Below are 19,891 nucleotides of genomic sequence, written 5' to 3'. Positions count from 1 at the left end.
TTTTCAGAAATCGGATTAGCAAAGATAAAAATGATTGATAGTCCCATGTTGGCCAGGGTGGAGGGAAACAGGCAATCACACACGCCTCTGCAGGGGGTGTAAATCGGTGCAACCTTTTGGGAGAGCAGTTTGTCACCGTCTATGAAATTTTATCATATCTTCTGATTTCTAGGAATGTAGCCCACAGAAGTATGCCAAGGCATAAGTAAAAGGATGTCTTGTTAGAAAATATTTTAAAAAATGGAAGCAATCCAAATGTCCATTAATAGGGGATTAGTTAAATGATGATTTGTCAGTACCTGGAACACTGTGCTGCTTTTATGAAAGAAAAAAAAAGAGAATGAGATAGCTCTCTGGGTAGTAACATGGAAATATGTCCAAGATATAATATGAGATAAGACAAGTTGCCTGATAAACATAAATAGTATGCTTCTATTTTCATATAAAATTATAATGACATGTTAGAACATATATAAAATAAATTCTTGAGGCATTTATACCAAGCTATTACCAGTGATTATTTGGGGGAGGGGAGCTATAGCAAGGTGGAGTTGTAAGTAGATTTTCTAATTTACGTATGTCTAAATATTTGTAAAATGTCACAGTGAATATGTAGTACTTTTGCAATCAGAAGAAAAAGATATTAATTTTATAAAATTGCTAGATATGTTAAAAAAAATACTAAATAACAGTGATATAATTCCTACTGTGTGCCAGAAACTGTTTTGAGGCCTTTATATTTGTTGACTCATTCATTGCCCACCACAGTCTTATAGGATAAGTGCTGTCGTTAACCCTCTAGCATCCCTGTTTTACATATGAGGAACCTGAGGCCCAGAGAGGTTAAGTAATTGCCTATATATATGTGTGTGTATACACACACACACACACACGTTTTTTGCCTTATGCTTTGTTTTAAAATTGAGATATAGTTCACATACCATAAAATTCAATGGTTTTTAGTATATTCACAAAGTTCTACAACCATCACCACTATCTAAATCCAGAACATTTTTATCAACCCCAAAAGAAACCCTGTACCCATTAGCAGTCATTCTCCATACCATCCTGTCCCCCAACCCTGGTAACCACTAATGTATTTTGTCTCTTTGGATTTTTCTATTCCAGACATTTGATAGATCCACAAATCATCATACAGTATGAGACCTTTTATGACTGGCTTCTTTCACTCAGCATAAAGTTTTCAGGAGTCATCCAGGTTATAGCATGTATGAGCACTTCATTCCTTTTTAGGGCTGAATAATATTCCATTGTAGGGATAGCCACATTTTGTTTATCCATTCATCTGTGGATGGATACTTTTTTGCTTGTTATGAATAATATTGCTATGAATGTTCATGCACAAGGTTTTGTGTGGACCTGTGTTTATACTTCTCCTGGGTATATAACCTAGGATGGAATTGCTGGGTCATATGTTTAGCTTTTTGAGGAACTGCCAGACTGTTTTCCAAAGTGGCTGCAACCTTTTAGAATCCCACCAAAAGTGTATGAGGGTTCTGATCTCTCCACAGAATTTGCCCATAATTTTCAAGGATCAGAGCTAGGATTCAAATCAGAGCCTGTGCTCTGAGCCATGCTCTTCCCTGTCTCCATATTCTCAGTGACATTTGCAGAAGGTCTTTATGCATTTTCTACTTGAATGATTCGATAAGGGTGACTTGAAATTCACTGGTGCATTGTCTCCCTATATGGTCACTTTAGTATTTTTGACATTTCATCCAGTTCTATAGGCACCCAAACCTGACCATGCATCATCCCAGCTTCACACCTCTCTCTGTTACCCGGCAGAGACAGTCTACCTTCATAATTGGAGCCCTGTTTACCTCTTCACTTTTACCTCCCTCCACCTCCCCACCCCTTTCCCTCTTACATTTTATCTTTCTACAGTGCTAAACACTGCATTTCATGTTGCGTACCTTTGCACTGCTATTCCAGCTGCTTTTTTTCCCTTTTACATCCGTGTTCTCTGGAGATTCATTATGCCAGTCTCAGCTCAGATGTCCCCTGATGATACCTCAGAGATCATCACTCCTTCCTTAGCACCATCTCTGTATCTTGGATTTGCTTGTGTTATTGTACTTCCCACCTCATCTTGTTTCCATGTCTGTTGTCCCTGCTAGACTATGAACTTCTCAGTGGCCTTATAGAACCATGTCTTATTCTGTATCCGAGCACTTAACACAGTGCCTGGTATATAAGAGTTGCTCCATTGTTTAATGAAATTTGCTCTTTGTTTGTTCAGTACACATATACTGAGTGTCTACTGTACCCACCAGACACAGGCCGGGTGCAGTGGAGACAGGGAGAAAACACAACCAAACTCAAGAGGCCTACAATGTAATAAGATGAAATAGCTGCTGGGTTTACACAGGGGGCAGATCCAAGTTTTGTGCAGCCTGAATCATTTTCAATTTTGTGTTCCCTCTCTATGAAAAAGGATGTGTGTTAAGTACTATGTATTATTTATTATTTATTTATTATTTTGTTGTTTTTTTTACTTTTTTTGTTGTTTGCCTTTTACTTTTTTGTTATTAGAATTATATATTCTTAATAAGAATAAAAATTGGCTAGGGCCCCTCCCAGGGTCTCAGAAGGTGCCCATGTGAATGAAGCCTCCTGAAGTTTAAATTTTGCTAGCTTCAGGGAAAAGCCAGCTCTGGGCTTAAAGATAATGTCCAATAAATTCACCTCAGGTCATATTCCTAATTGGTGTGATAGAGACTGAATTAAAGAAGTCTGACTGTTGTGGTGGTAAAATCCAGTTGCAATCTGATTCACAGGTAGTTTTTGTGGAAATTTGTTGCATGTCCACCAGTAAGTTCAGATGTCTGGAACTGTAGTTGGCATCTCTTTCTCATCTCTTCACCCACCACTGGGGATGGGTGTTTTCTTTCATCTTGCCAATTCATGTCACTTCCTAGCCGCTTATTTCTGGCCCCTTGTTCATGTACAAATTCTAGAGGCATAATGTTCCCTTCACTCAGCTGTCAAGGAGGAAAGTCAAATGACGACTGTTAAAAGCATTCTTCACAATCAGACTTTCCCTTGAGCTTTTGCTGTTTGGAGCTGTTGCCCCTTATTTACGGCAGCTGTTAGCAGCAGTTGAAAGAGAGACTTATATATATATATATATACATGCTGACATGACAAGACATCCAGAATTAAAAATGTATGAATGTCATGACCAAAAAGTCAACAAAGCCTACGTTCAGATTTGTGGGATTAATTACTTTGTTTTTTTATACAGAAAGACACTTCTTGGGCCGACTTATGGTTCTCCCATTGAACAGATACAGATCCTCCCAGTGAAAACCACCAGCGCACTACAGAAACGCTTCATGGTGTTCATGAACAGAGACAAGGTATCCAGCCCCTTTGCTCATTCCTTCTGTAAGATGGGCTCAGGTATCTTGAGTACCAAGCAGGCCCACATTTTATTAGACTCAAGAATGCTTGGTTTCCTATCTGAGCCCAGCTACTTCCATACAGTCAATAATGATGCCCTAAATTAGTGAAAATTATTTCTGATCAAAGTTGTCTTGTTTTCTGTCCCCCAAGTGAAGATGCATGACCCAAAGGATTTTTTATTTCATATTCATTTACATGGAAAAATTTTATAAAGACATACAAGTTAGTCATGTTTAGTTGTACATTTAATGAATAATCTATATCAAAAAGCGTAAAATCATACAAAGCCAGAATTATTCTGGAAAACCCTAGACCTCTGACCATGAATACATGGAGGAAAACCTCCTCCGTGTACCTGCTGAACCTGTGTGGAGTGGGCCCTTCGTTGTTAGGAAACATGCTGTCTCTCTCCTAAGGATCAGTGTGTGTGGAATGCCCAGCTATATTAAACGTGGCTCTTGCACACTAGAATGGCTTCAGACATACGGGTCCCTCTAGGAAACAGATCTGGAGGTGACACGTGAAGATGCCTGGCATAGCTTAGGGCCACATTATCTGTGTCAGAATATCCAATTACATACTTCTTTCCAGGTTGGACTTCAGATCTTACCAGTTGATGGCAACCCTCATAAGACCACTGCTATTGTTTGCCACCCAGACGGGGGTGCTGGGATGACCCTTTCCTATGATGGGTGCTATGCCTTCACAGCAGGAGGACCTGATCGCTCAGTCGTACAGTGGGAAATTAACTTAAGGTATGTGATGGGGCAGGAAACTTGGCCCCATTGGTTAGCTATCATATATAGACCCCATCTTTTCATTCTGCAGCATCAGACAGGTTTTAATACCTGCTCCATGCCAGGCACTGTGCCAGGCCCAAAGGTATAAGAGAACCAAGATGCAGGCCTTGGCTTCAGCTGCTCACACATGGGTGTGGGAGACACAGAAATGAGCAGTGATGTTGGAAGGAGACATGATGGAGGCATGCTCTTGAGGCTTTGGGAGAACCAAGGAGGCACATCTCACAAGTTGGAGTAGAGGGGTAGAGGGCAGAAGGAAGTGCATGTGTGTAAGGGAAGACTTCTTAAGACAAAAGAAGCTGAAGCCAGGACTCATCACCATATAGATGTTATCATCTTTGCTGTTGTTTATCCTGTATTTTTCCTGATTAGCTCACTTATTTTTACTTACATTTATTTATTTGTTTGTTTGTTTACTGTGTCTTCTAAATTAATTGAAAAAGATAATTTTTATGAAGCAGCTTTTGAAATTTATCCTGTAATAAGTGGAGATTTGAGACATATGCACTTCATATTTGTGGGACCACTGAAATGGAACCTGCAGTTCCATCGTCCTGAGCTTCTCTATGTCATAACGTCTCCACCATTCAAGGTCCTGGGATTTAGTCCAGTGCAACAGTCAAAGCAGTCAGCATGCGTAGTTACAGTTCTTTACAGTGATACACTTTGGATCACTATAAACACGAGCTTTTTCATTTTTCGGTCCAGTTTTCCTGATCTTTGAGAAGTAACACACAAGAGGTAGGAGTCTCTGATTAGGGAAACTAAATACCTACATTTATTTGTTATTTATTTATTTAATTTTTGCATGGGCAGGCGTCGGGATTCATACCTGGGTCTCCAGCATGGCAGGCAAGAACTCTGCCTGCTGAGCCACTTGGCCCGCCCTACCTACATTTATTTTTAAAGAAAACTTTATAATATTTTGGAAATCATTGGTTTGTTGAGCTTGTTACATATTTTAAAACACATGAAAGTAAATACATAATTAGTAATGTAAAAATAGTCCTTCTGTGACTAGTACCACCAAAAACTTCTTACAACTTCAGGAAGTGTCCAAGTCTTGAAAGACCTTAGGGATTTGCCAGATCAAGAAAAAAGAAAAATAGCCTCATTCCAGATGAGAATGGTTGCAATTGAGCATGGTGTCCAGAATTGCTAATTGTGTCTAAATTGAGGCACAGTTATGCTTCTATCATAGTAAATTTATTGCAGTGGTGGCAGTGAAACCTGTAATATATTTTTGCTAAGATCATGAGTAGAAAGTGGATGTAACAAGACTTTTCAGTATTAGAAACATTAAAGTCTAGTACATTTTAGATCATGTGCCAAAATATAAATGTACTCTTTCTAGGCCCCTAAAGTAAATAATTTAAAGAAATTAGGTTCCAGCAATTCTAGGTGGAGAATTTTTGAAGTATACATCTGCATGTCCATACACAAGTGGGGATGATAAAGAAGCCCAACTCGAAGAATTTTGACAAGGCTGACTGACAACAGTTGTGGATTCCTTTTAAAAGGGCTCTCTTGAAGATAGCTCTTGCCTCAAGCTTCAGAGGAACTAAGGTGACTTTGATGAGCAGTGGAATGAATGAAACTCAACCTGTGGAATCCCTTAAATAAAAATCTATTGACTTTAAATAATATTGCCTGTTGCTACACGTACTAAAACTTTGTGCACTGTGGAAAATCAGGATGTATTTTTGGCTTGAAGTTTCTCTAGTGTTTTCTGTGGAGAAGATAAAAATGAAATTTAGAAGCTTCAAAAAAAAACAAAGGAGAAGAAGAAGGGAAAGACAACCCAGGCTGTAGAGGCAACTTACACCCAAAGCACCACGTATGGAACCTTGTTGCTACTTTGGGAAACAGCAATCAGCCTGAAGATCTGGGAGAGAGAGAGTGGTCTTAAAACCTCTTCCTCTGAGCTCTGGGTGGCCATGGAAGAGTTGTTTAATCAGATTGTTATTTCAGGAAAAAAACTCAGATACGTGGAGAATGGATTCTTAGGAGGCCAGAGAGGTGGCAAGGGGACCCATTGTAATAGTCCTCGGGAGAGACAGGTGACAGAGGCTGGGTCAAGTCGGTAACAGTGGGTGTGGAGGGGAGGAAAAAGGAAAGAGAAAGACATTCAAGACATCTCATGTTCAAGAAGTGACATGGACAGAACTTGATTACCACTAGAGATCTAGTTGAGTTCCCCTACAACTTCTGAAAGAGCTGACAGACTTAGCTACTCAGCCAGACTCAGTTGGAAACACAGCTTTCCTATCTCACTTCTGCCTCTCTGTGTCATTGTGATTTATGGTCACATTCCTTCTACAAATATTTATTGAACCACTCCCAGGGGCCAGACCCCCCAGTGAGAGCTCCTGTTGTAGGCAGGTGCCAAGATCCAGCAGCTGCCATCACGTCCCTAAGTTTACTTAATGCCAGGGGCCCCTGTGACATCTGTTCAATGAATTTGCAGACAGAAAGGTTAATATTCTGTCTCTGGACCTTGTAGTACTTGCAGTTAAGGCTGTGACTTCACCTTGGTTCACTCTTGCCCCCCAAAATTCTTTCTCATCCTGTCTTCTCCATATCTATCCTAAGTAGAAAGATTTAGCCCAAATCTCTGAAATACCTAAATGGTAAAACTATTGTTTTAAATGCGTGTTTTCAGTTTACTCCTCTCACCCCACCTGCCCTCGGGTAAGAATCTCTACCTAAGCCTAACCTGGAAAATGCTGTAGTCAAACACAAACATATATAGACTTTGAGGTGAAAAAAAAAAAAAGAACTTGAATCTGAGTCCTACTCTTTGCTAGCTATGGGACCCAGGGCAGGTTTCTTAACATCTTAGTTCTTTAGATTCCTTGTCTGTGAAATGGGCTTTTATAGGATTCTTTTAAGGATAAGGTATATTCATATATGTAAAACACCAGCACAGAGCTAAATATTCAGTAGGTTATTGATTTCCTTTTCTTCCTTCTAAAGGCATTTGTTTATGAGCTCAGGCTCTTTATTACTAAAAGAGGGGAAGGCTCCAGGCTGTTCTCCGATCTACCCAAACTCAGCTGAGCCCGTCCAAGTGAGGTGCTGGGGGCAGGGCACAACACCAGCGGCCGGTTCCTGTCATGGTCACCTTCTCCTCATCCCTTCTCTGTCTCTGCCTGTCAGTTGGCCTCTCTGTTATCAGGTGCATATTAAGGGGCGTGTAAAATGGCTAGGAGACACCTTACTTCCTAAAAGAACCAACTTAATTCCTGGTCTCCAGTAAAAGGATACCCTGTGCTATCTGCCAAACACACGTCTTTCTTTTTATGGCAGCCATCGGAGCTTCTCCTCTTAACCAAATAATCAGTTGAATCTGCTTTGGAATTGCCGGGATTTCAGATTACAGTTGCAGCCCTGTCTGGAACTTCTGCCTTCACCTGAACAAGCATATCTTGGGAATTTGGGAATTTAGAAACTGGAGGTGAGCTGTTGGACCTTTTCAAAAGTACTTCCTGGTCATGTCCTCAGAACAGAACCCCTTGATTCCTTGAGACCTCGCCTGTTACCTGGGACCATGGGGGCAAGAGAGACCCTGGTAGATCTTTTCTAGTTTTTGTTCTCTTCACAATCATTTTGAGATCTGGAATGGTAGAGATTAAAAAGAAAAAGAAGAAGAAGAAGAAGAAGAAGATGCCCGCCTTCCAGTAGCTTTTCTGTGCTTGGCCAGAGTCCAGGCTTTAGAGAATTTCGATTTAATTTGTTGTGGGGACAAAGGATCGTTATAAACTAATTAGCACTTCATTGCTGCTTCTGGTGTCTTAATATGTTCAGCGCTTCACTAATGGAAAGGAATGTAAAAACCCTAGACAAGTAAACAAGTTTCCCATTAGATTTACTGATGGCAAATTGTAGGATGAAAAAAAGAGGTTAAATCCCCTCCCATTCCAGTTATTTTAAGCAGTGCACTCCTAAACCCAAAATACCATCATTGCAGCATATTGAGCCTCCTCCTTAGAAGACCCCTTCCTCTCTCCCACAATTCATTCTGCAAAATCTCTCCCTTGTCTCCATCTTTGCTAGCATGCTACCCTTTCCCTCCTTGACTGGCCTTTGCTTTTAAAATTTCCCATTACCTTTTTATGCTGGACCTCATTCTTACCTGTGATCCTGCTGCCCTGCTCATAGAAGAGTAAAGAGAGCTGGATTCAAGTCCAACTTCATGCTAGCTGTGTGACTGCAGACAAGTCCCTTAACCTCTCTGAATCTCAGTTTCTCTGGCAGTTAAATGGGAATGTAGTTAAACGTGAGTTCAAAGGATTGTTTCTTTTTCTAATTTTATTTTTTTAAAAAATATAACAACAAACAGACACAAACATTCTTAACATATGATCATTCCATTCTACATATATAATCAGTAATTCACAATATCATTATATAGTGGCATATTCATCATCATGATCATTTCTTTTTTTTGATTTAAAAAAAATTTATTTATTAATTAAAAAAATAAAGAAACAAAATAAAACAACATACATGATCAGTAATTCACAATATCATCACTTAGTTGCATATTCATCATTTCTTAGAACATTTGCATTAATTCAGAAAAAGAAATAAAAAGATAATAGAAAAAGAAATAAAACAAACACAGGAAAGAAAAAAAAAAAGATTATACCTACCATACCCCTTACCCCTTGCTTTCATTGATCACTAGCATTTAAACTAAATTTATTTTAGCATTTGTTCCCCCTATTATTTATTTTTATTCCATATGTTCTACTCCTTTGTTGACAAAGTAGATAAAAGGAGCATCAGACACAAGATTTTCACAATCACGAAGTCACATTGTGAAATCTATATCATTATTCAATCATCATCAAGAAACATGGCTACTGGAACACAGCTCTACATTTTCAGGCAGTTCCCTCCAGCCTCTCCATTACATCTTGAATAACAGGGTGCTATCTACTTAATGCGTAAGAGTAACCTCCAGGATACCCCTGGACTCTGTTTGGAATCTCTCAGCCATTGACACTTTGTCTCATTTCACTCTTCCCCCTTTTGGTCAAGAAGGTTTTCTCAATCCCTTGATGCTGAGTCTCAGCTCATTCTAGAATTTCTGTCCCATGTTGCCAGGAAGATCCACACCCCTGGGAGTCATCTCCCACGTAGACAGGGGGAAGGTGGTGAGTTTGCTTGCTGTGCTGGCTAGAGAGAGGGGCCACATCTGAGCAACAAAAGAGGCTCTCTTGGGGGTGACTCTTAGGCCTAAATTTTAAGTAGGCTTGACCTATCCTTTGTGGTGTTAAGTTTCGTATGAACAAACCCCAAGACTGGGGACTCAGCCTATTGCTTTGGTTATCCCCACTGCTTGTGAGAATATCAAGAATACTCCACTTGGGGAATTTTCAAAGAATTGTTTTGGTGGTGATGATTGCTACCATTAATACTGGTCTCCTCCTCCCCCTCTTCCTCCTCCTTCTCTAGGGAGATTTCCAGAATACTCACTACATCCCAGAAATGATGCTCCCTCCTTCTCCCACTTTACGTCATTTCACAGAAGTAAAGTATGTATGGCTGGACGCATAGTAGGCTTTCAGTCATTGTTACTTTCCTTTTGTGCCCCAGTGACTTCTTTTTTTTTTTTTTTTTTTAATTACAAGTGTTAGAAACCCGACATAGGCCACAATGGAGTTTATGAGAAGGTCGCTTGGATCTCGTGTAATCGCAGTGCAGGAAGAGAGGGGCAGCAGTCCACATGGCAGCCCTCGGTGTTTGTGTTCTGCTGGGATCTGCTTGGCTGTGCTGGCCACTGCTGAACTCCACCCTGGGCTCTGCTGGGCTGGGCTGGGCTCTACCATGGGGTCTGCTACAGAACATAACCCTGAGCAGGGCAGTCCTGAGTATTGGGCTGGTCCCAGAGAATGAGGAGCCCTGGGGAGCCTTCTCCTCGGAGTTCCTTATCATGATGGACTCTTTTGTGTTACTTCTGCATTTTGTCTGGTCCTGTTCCAGAACCACATGGCTAAAGGTGGGCTCACCACCCGTGGAGCCCATCATGGTTGAGCCTGGTCCTAGCCTGGAGACCACAGAGAAGCAGCCCTCTCAGCCAGACCTGTGCTTCATGGCCTGTTATCAGAGCTAAGAAGCTGGGGAAGAGGGGTGCTACGGGAGAGGGACCTCTGGCCTCTTTGGACACCTAGGCCCACCTAGAGACCGCACCAGGCTCCTGCAGCCCCTGGCCAAGCCTGACAATAGGACCAAGGATGGTCTTGTGGCTCCCTCTCTGTAAGGGGGTAAGGTCCATACAAATGCTTATATTTCAGTGGGAGTAGTAATCACTTTTTACTGAGCATTTTCTTCAGGCCAGGCACTGTGCTACGTGCTGTATATGCATTGTCTGGTTTCACCCTCAGTAGCCATCCTGTGAGGTTAGTACTGTTGCTATCCCCATTGTACAAGTTAGAAAACTGCTCAGAGGGGTTAAAATGGCCTACCTAAGTGATGGAATAAGCAGTGGTGATGGGATTCAAATCCAGGTCTTTCTGATTCTATTCCACACTTCAATGAACATTCTTTACAGGAGAGAAATAAGGGGCATCATGTCAAATCCTTGATGTGCATTAACATATATAGATATTGAATTCTCAAAATGACCCCCTGATGTAGGTTCCAGAATTCCCCTTTTACAGACGAGGAAACTGAGGCCTGGGGAGTTTACTTGCCCATGGTCATCCAGCTTGCAAATGTCAGAGCCAGGCTCAAATGCATGTCTGTTTGTCTCCAGATACTGGATGCTTAACTGCTTGCCCACTGTGGTCTGCTGCTAAAGTGTGTGCTCATATCCTGATCAAGAGGCTAATCGCCCGATTAGCAGAAATCCATTTAGTGGATTATTCTAATCATTTCACATTATTAGTTTGCCTGAGGCAGAGTCAGTCCCATACATCAGTAAGTTTTCTTACCATTCAAATGGCCTATTTTTGGAAAAATCTGACCCTGTGTTAGAGAGCAGAGGGTTATTTTTATCTGGCTGGCATGGATCCCTTGTGGTCTTTGAGTTTTTATGGAAGCAATTAGTATTGGCAGTCCACCTGCACGAGATCCCGTTCATTTGGCTCTGGGCAAAGGCAGATCTAAAGTTACAGGCGGAGCTGTAACTCTTGGGAGAGTTGTGGTTTCAGCCCGCAGGAGCCCTCCCACGCGCCCTCCCCTTCCAGGAGAGATGCGCTCCTGAAAGATTGCAGACAGATTGCCAAGTGCCTGGCCTGCCATCAGTGAGAGAAGATCACCATGATTAAAGCCGGTGCCCCGTACCACCAGGTTCCACACTTGAAATTAAATTTCCCATTTCCAGCTTCATTTTGAAGGGATTTTTCTTAACAAGTTTGAAGAGATCCTAATTGTATCTCCCCTGTAAAACCCTTCAGCGGACCACAGCTCTGTCTGACCCGTGTTCTCGCCTGAGTGCTTTCTAATAGTGATGTTTCTGTTATATTCCAGCGCTCTGGAGGCAGCAGTTTCTCTTGGGGGTGAAGATTTGACCCCGTTCTATGGTCTGGTGACTGGTGGCAGGGAAGGAAAATTCTACAGGGTAATTGTCCTCAGAGTAAACACTCCCCAGTAGCATCTAGTTATGTTTGTAAAACAAATGTGCCCGAGATTCACTTTTCCTTTTTGTTTTCCAAAGCCCTTTTCCCCACTGAGCTCCACATGTACTTTGTAGAGACTGCCCTTGAAGTCTTGATGGACGCCTCAGACTTCAGCCTGAATGTGTGTTGTCTTTCTCTTCTGTTTTCTTCACGTAGGAGCTGGAGGACTATTTTTACTATTCTCAGCTCCGCAGTCAAGGTATTGATACGATGGAGACCAGAGAGGTGTCGGAATACATTTGCCTGTCAGAGCTTCCTTTTGTCATGAGAGCAATTGGCTTTTACCCATCTGAAGAGAAGGTAGGTAGAAAGAAAACAATAACAACAGCGGGGTGCGTTAGTTATTATAAATGACCTCTGGGAACAATCATTATAGGACAGAGTGAAGATTAAGCATTATCCTTACACAAATGCATGAGAAAGGAGGTTCTGGACATTATAGACATGCTCCTGAGAAACGGAGTGATTGTCAAGGTGCATACTATTCCTGAAAGATGAATTCCTTATAAAAGTTGTTGTTGGTAGGGGCATGGAAGTTAAGTGTAGGGGTTTGAACTCAACCAGGGTTCCAGTCCTAGCCCTGTTGTCACTGGGATTCAAGGAGGCAGTGTCTGAGAAGCACTTGGCACAGCACCAGGCCTGTAGTAAGAGCTCAAGAAACGGTCATTGGCATTGTTGTTACTATTATTATTATTTCCGCTGTGGAGTTACTGCTAATGTAGCATGTGTTTTAATGGGGTACCACTGGGAGGTGGATATTCTTTCTGGGGTGTGGTGCTTAGAAGATGTTGTCAACTCCTCGAGTGGGTGTCAGCTCCCCACCCCACCCCCTCCACCCCAGTCCCCTGCCAGGAGCTCCAAGAGGGACAAGAACCACTCCAGGAAAAATGTTCATCATATAAACAGTTTTTTAAAACAGAATTTATTGGTTTTTCTTTCTGACCTTGAAATGTTATAAATGCTCATTGGAAAAGCTATACAAATGTCAAGAAGAAAATAATTAGGTTTCCGTCACCCAGAATAAGCAATTGTTAATATTTTCCTGGTTTTTAAATATATACGTGTACATATACACACACATACATATACATAGATGTATATATAATTTTTAAAAACCTAATTGGGACCATATCTCTGCAAATATGATTTTAAGGGATATATCTTAATTCTATAGCTTCTTCTGATTTAGAAAATAGAACTATAAATAAGAAAACAAAATCTACTCAGAAATAATCAGTTAACATTTTGGTGGATTTCTTCCTATTGTTTTGTATATGGTTATATCTGTATTTTTTAAACAAAGAAGTAGCATGTGTACATACACACTAACAGTCTCAGCAACTTGTTTTGTGAGCATGGTAGTAAAAATATCCTTGAAAACATAGTTTCTAAAGGCTGTGGACTTTAGTTACCCATTCCTCAGTTGTTAGGCACTTTGGTTGTCTGAAGTATTTGGCCGTCACAGACCTGTCTGTGATGAACATTTCCAGGCATAGTTTTTGCATACTTCTCTGGTGATTTTCCTGTGTCGCATTTCTGGAAGGAGAATTACTGGGTCAGAGAACATGAACTGTGAGGCCCTGTTGACCAGCTGCTTCCCTGAAATGCAGCGCTTTATCCACCCACCACTAAGACTGTGTTCATATTACATGCTTGAGGACGTTCTAAGGTTATAATCTGTGGTCTCCAGTCCTTTCTCGTGGCTTCAGTTGCCGACCCAGAGTCACCTGTTTCTGCATACTAACCGATAGGGTGAGAAGGAGACTTTTATCCTCCAGATGATATCTGGGAAAATGAGCTATCAGGCTCTGATAAAGCCATGCTGGGTCTTGAATGAGTACCTTTAAAAACACCAGGTATTTTTTTAAGCTCCGCAGAAGGTCTTTTGACTAATGAACATTTTTTAAAGAGTACATAGCCGGAAACATCAACCTCTACTGAAAAAGTTTGTGTAGCCCACATAAAGGTGTGCAGTTTTCCAAAGCATGTTCCTCAGAACATTGGTTCCCAAAACTGGCAGTCTGCATCAGAATGTCCTGGAGCACTTATTTTAAAAATCAGATTCCATTTGTATGTTAAGAATGTTCATGTTTGTGTGATGTTTTGATTTGATAACACAAAATAAATTAAATTAAAAAAAAATCAGATTCCTGGGCCCCATCTTTGATCTAGCTGATGGGGCTCTTCTCCAATAAGGGGCCTGCGAGTCTGCACTTTGACCTCTATCAGGAATGTTCATTACTGTGCAGCATGTTCTCTACCTTCGAACACTGGTTCTTTGAGGAAGGAGGGATTCAGTAAAGCTAGACAGGATGATTAGATGGGAATCTTTCGGTTGCAAGATACAGAAACTCAAAGTGGCTTGATAGAAAATGACATTCTTTGGTTCACAGAACTCCAGGTCCACTGAATGTTGCCTAAGTAACCACCTGCAAATTAGAAGAGACCGCTCTAAGCCTGTTTCCTCATTTTTAAAATGGGGACAATAATTGTACCTATCTCCTGGAATTATTGTAAAGATGAGATGAGATTGTCTATTTAATATAGTAATGGCACATGATAAATGTCTGAAAACTGTCACCCGGTAATATTGTCTTCATCCTCATATTCTCATCTCTGGATTGATGGTAGACTTTTACATGAATGCTGCTCTGACCTCATGGGTCTTTGTTCATATTACTCTTTCTAAACTTTTTAAGAAGTTTTTATTTTCTTGATTTAGCTGGTAAAGACACTTTACATAAATGGATGAAGGTCATTACTCAAACCGATGGCATGATTCTCATTCTAGATTCTTAATTTTAAACCCTGGGCTTGCAAAAAATGTACCTATCCCTGAAATCCTGCTTTGTTGAAAAGGGAACTCTCCTTTGTGACCATCACTTCTTCCTAAAAAGAGAGGTGGCCGTGGAGCAACTAGTCTTTTTCTGTTCCCTAATAAAGGTAGGGCAGCCTAATTATTGAAGGTGCACACATTTATCACATAATTGGCAAGAAATAATAAAGCTTAACAACCTATCTTTGTTATTCATCAGTCTTGCTGATGAATTAAAGGTTTCTGGTAAAATGTTAGCCTGTAACAAATGTTAAAAGCGGCGTTGACAATTATTTATAAACATAAAAACAGAAAGAAACGAAAGTGGTGGTTTTCAGGTTTTCATTGGCTGTTAAATCGTTCTCCACCACTGCCGAATGGGGGAGTTTCAGTGCTTCTTTACAAATCACTCAGACTTCAGAGATTTTAGTCTATTTAGCAAAATATATTTACTCTTTGAGACATCTTCTGAAATGCCCTGTAATTCAGATGTGCATCAGTACACAAACTTTGTTAGTTCGGGCTGTGTGGGAAGAAATTCCTGATCTTTTGTTTTCATGTCAGATTTATAGCAATTTCAATACAAATGTTTCTAGGACTTTGAGACTTTAAAAACCAGGCTCTGCTATGGTTAATGAAATAATTCCTATTAAGAGGTAGTTGTTTCTCCTCTGCCCCCAGAAGTTGCACAAAGAAGTATGCTCACCTAATATTATATTTTAACACTTGGTTACATAAAAGACACTGGCAGAGATTCAAACCAGCCCCCCAAAGACTATATATTATTTATATATTTTTTACATCATTATAATTGCTTTGGGGATTTAAATCTAGTTGGTATGGTAAATTGAAGCCAAATTATACAAGAATATAACCCTCCACAAAGAATCCCTCGCCGCTCCCGCCTTTTGCAGACCACAGCCTCAGAGGCAGACTACAGCCATAGTTGGATCAGGCACAGGTGACCTTCTCAGGGGTTGCACTCACAAATCTGCATTTTTTTAATGAAAATGTTGTAGTGTTTATAATGGTACGGAAGGAGCCTTGACTTAAATTTCACAATTTCTAGAGCTGATTTCACCTACAAGGCTCGTCTTCTGGCTCTACAAATTTATGCCTTGTAAATTTGACGATTTTTACATTGAAATGTAAAACATTTTGTCTGAAATGTGGGACATTGAAATATCATATTGGGGCAGAGTTGTGCATAGCATGTGTTCCCCAGACACCTGCAGTTACATTTCTATTTAGCTCGTCGAGTGTTTTCTAATCTTGACAGGTTTTGCAGTGATTTAACATCATAGTGACCACTCAGTCCTATAAATTTAAGGCTGATGCTGGGAGAGTGTGTGCCTGGCACATGCCCACATGAGTGGATACTCAGCACATAGTTGAATGAGTCAATGAATGAGGCTAACTAGTCTTATGTGAATGCAGAGACATTGAGGAAAAATAGAATCCCTGACACAAGTTATTTGATCTCAGAGTAATCAGCAGTAACCTAAAGTGTGTTTAGAGAGGAAATAAACAGTTAACTTTTTAAATGTGTATATCTTTTTCACCCAGCAAATTGCTTAAGAGTTTTCCTACAAAAAAGCTCACACAAGTGTTTATGCATGTAGAAGGTGCAATTACTGCAGCATAGTTTTTTTTATTAATTAAAAAAAAATTAACTAACACAACATTTAGAAATCATTCCATTCTACATATGCAATCAGTAGTTCTTAACATCATCACATAGATGTATGATCATCATTTCTTAGTACATTTGCATTGATTTAGAAAAAGAAATAGCAAGACAACAGAAAAAGAAATAAAATGATAATATAGAGAAAAAATAAAAATAAAAAATACAAAAAATATATATAAAAACAAACAAACAAACAAAAAAAACTATAGCTCAGATGCAGCTTCATTCAGTGTTTTAACATAATTACATTACAATTAGGTAGTATTGTGCTGTCCATTTTTGAGTTTTTGTATCTAGTCCTGTTGCACAGTCTGTATCCCTTCAGCTCCAATTACCCATTATCTTACCCTGTTTCTAACTCCTGATGGTCTCTGTTACCAATGACATATTCCAAGTTAATTCTCTAATGTCGGTTCACATCAGTGGGACCATACAGTATTTGTCCTTTAGTTTTTGGCTAGTCTCACTCAGCATAATGTTCTCTAGGTCCATCCATGTTATTACATGCTTCATAAGTTTATTCTGTCTTAAAGCTGCATAATATTCCATCGTATGTATATACCACAGTTTGTTTAGCCACTCGTCTGTTGATGGACATTTTGGCTGTTTCCATCTCTTTGCAATTGTAAATAATGCTGCTATAAACATTGGTGTGCAAATGTCCATTTGTGTCTTTGCCCTTAAGTCCTTTGAGTAGATACCTAGCAATGGTATTGCTGGGTCGTATGGCAATTCTATATTCAGCTTTTTGAGGAACCGCCAAACTGCCTTCCACAGTGGTTGCACCATATGACATTCCCACCAACAGTGGATAAGTGTGCCTCTTTCTCCGCATCCTCTCTGTGCAGCATAGTTTTTAATAGTGAAAAATTAAAGTAATCCTCATCTCTATCATTAGGAGATAGGATAAATAAAACAAGGCTTATCAAGACTTCCTAGTAGGCATTTAAAAGTGAGATCAACGTTTGTGTACTGACTCAGGAAGAATGTGCAGGATTTGTTGTTAAAGGAAAAAAGACAAGTTGCAAAACAGTATTGACGTATGATCTCACTTCTTTTGCTATACTTATGCATGTATTTGCATATGCCTAGCAAAACTCAGGAAGAACATGTTCCACACTCTTAGCGACATTGATTTCTGGGAGATGGGATTTGTGAGAACTTTTACTTTCTACTTTCAACACACAACCCAGATGTCAGTTGGGGCCTCATATAGTAGCTGGAACCCTGGAACCCATGCCTGGTCCATGGCCAACTGGAATTTCGTGCTCTCCTGGGCCTCTGAGCTCCCCATTCAAGGATGTGAGACCTTTGTCCACTGCACATCCCTCCTAACTCAGACTCAGCCTTTCTTCACCGTCCAGCACTGTCCAGGAAAACATAAAGCCTACTCACCCAAGACAGTAGTAGATGTTCTGGAAAATCTGGGCATTACCAGACAGGGTCACACATGACCACATTTCACAGAAGTCTCCTTAAAACTGCTTCTTAGACGTTCTTCCCAGGCTTGATCACCACCCACTGCTGGCCTTCCCCCAACACAGCACTCAGCCCTGTTGGCTTTTCCCTCTTGCTTCCTGGAATACCCAAGAATGCCATATTCTTCTCCTTTGCCTGGCCATAGCAGTTCAGCTCTTCTTATGTTCTCTTTCCAAATTTGCAATATAAGACAATGTAGGGGCTGTATAAATGAGAGAAGTTTCCATTTAGGGGTATCCACCCTCCTTAGAAGACTGTCATGGTTATAAACAAAGGGGGGAGAGACTCATGCATACATTTCTGTAGTATTTAATTTTTTTTAAACTACAAGCATGGAGTGTGTGCTGCTTTTGTATTCAGAACAAAATCCAGAAAGATAAACAAACAAATAATCCTCCCAAACTCTGTTACTAATCTTCATGTCTTAAGTGTAATCCCAGCTGGGATGGAGGGATTGTGGCCAGGTGGTCCAGCCTCTAATGAGGAGGAGAAATTTGAGTCAAGGGCCATGAGCTCAGTTTCTACTCTGTTAAGACCCCGTGGGAATTTGGAAATTTGTACGTCGAAAGAGGCCCTCAGTATGTGGGGTCTTACTCTGAAATGTAAATATCAGGGGGTATTCCATCCTGAATGTTAGAGAAGTGGCCCACTGTTCTCAGGAATACTTTCTTGTCAACTGAGGGAGCCCTTAGGTCGGGCCCCTAAGCTGGTGACCAGTGAGCTTCCGTGAAAATAAATTAGGGCAAGACAAACATATTACGTTTTTTCACACTTAGAGCATTTAAAGAAATAAAGCTGGAAGACCATGCAGCCATTAAAAAAGAATAATACTGTAACAACAACAAATAGCCCTTCTCTGTTGAGCTCTCACTCTGTGCCAAGTACTGTGCTAAATCCCTTGTGCAAAAAGACTGTTATGGTGTCTTCATAACAGCACAATAAATGCTTTTAGCATCTCCATTTTACAGATAGGGAAGGTGAGGCTTAGTGAGATGAAGCATGTACAGAGTTGCTCAGCCCTCCAGGGCAGAGCCAGGGTATGAACCCAAGCTGGCTGAGTCCATACCGCATATTCTGTCTCCAGGTTTGTGCATTAGTACAAATGAGGAAGGAAACCCTAAAAGTAGGAACATCAAACCCTGGTTATTGCCGAGGGATGAGAGAATTATTGGGCATTTGGGAGAATGATAGGGCATTTTAGTTTTCTTCTTTATATCTCCGTTGTTTGAACATTTTACAACAAGCCTGTATTAATCTTTATCATTTTTATGATTATAAAAGTGTGAATCTATTCATTTAAAAAAGGTAGATCTAATGTTCTTAGAACTGAAATTCACTTATTACTTGTCTTTGTGTGGTTTTGCCTCCATTCTGTTTCTCCTCTCTATTTTTAAAATTTTTTTATTAATTAAAAAAAAATTACAGAAAGAAACACAAACATTCCCAATATGTGATCATTCCATTCTACATATATAACCAGTAATTCACAATATCATCACATAGCTGCAGATTCGTCATCCTGATCATTTCTTAGAACATTTGCATCAATTCAGGAAAAGAAACAAAAAGACAACAGAAAAAATAAAACGAAAACATAAAAAAAATTCATACATACCATACCCCTTACCCCTCCCTTTCATTGATCACTAGCATTTCAATCTAAATTTATTTTAACATTTGTTCCCCCTATTATTTATTTTTATTCCATATGCTCTACTCATCTGTTGACAAGGTAGATAAAAGGAGCATAAGACACAAGGTTTTCACAATCACACAGTCACACTGTGAAAGCTACACCATTATACAATCATCATCAAGAAACATGGCTACTGGAACACAGCTCTACATTTTCAGGCAGTTCCCTCCAGCCTCTCCATTTCCTCTTAGATAACAAGGTGATATCTACTTAATGCATAAGAATAACCTCCAGGATAACCTCTCGACTCTGTTTGGAATCTCTCCTCCCTCTATCATTCTCACATGCAGCTTCATTCAGTGTTTTAACATAATTGTATTACAGTTAGGTAGCATTGTGCTGTCCATTTCTGAG

General features: G+C 40.2%; 1 protein-coding gene and 1 non-coding gene across 12 annotated transcripts in view; both read left to right on the top strand.

Moving 5' to 3' along the window:
- Positions 1-19,891, top strand: part of CFAP251 (cilia and flagella associated protein 251) — a 101,345-nt gene that overhangs the window by 53,592 nt on the left and 27,862 nt on the right. For 9 of the 11 annotated variants that reach the window (XM_077159757.1, XM_077159749.1, XM_077159751.1 and 6 more), the window contains 4 exons: positions 3,269-3,383; positions 4,021-4,184; positions 11,709-11,799; positions 12,014-12,157. In XM_077159757.1, the coding sequence (XP_077015872.1) occupies positions 3,269-3,383; positions 4,021-4,184; positions 11,709-11,799; positions 12,014-12,157 (514 nt within the window). The remainder of the gene's footprint in view (positions 1-3,268; positions 3,384-4,020; positions 4,185-11,708; positions 11,800-12,013; positions 12,158-19,891) is intronic. The other 2 variants (XR_013175538.1, XM_077159756.1) reach the window with 1 other exon arrangement.
- Positions 5,337-5,470, top strand: LOC143685441 (small nucleolar RNA SNORA1). The gene has a single exon (XR_013176665.1). It is a non-coding gene; the product is annotated as a small nucleolar RNA SNORA1 (small nucleolar RNA).

Source organism: Tamandua tetradactyla, chromosome 5 (assembly GCF_023851605.1).
Source record: "Tamandua tetradactyla isolate mTamTet1 chromosome 5, mTamTet1.pri, whole genome shotgun sequence".
Lineage (NCBI taxonomy): Eukaryota > Metazoa > Chordata > Mammalia > Pilosa > Myrmecophagidae > Tamandua > Tamandua tetradactyla.
The sequence above is the reverse complement of the archived record's forward strand: the minus strand, read 5'-3'. Positions and strand labels throughout refer to the sequence as shown.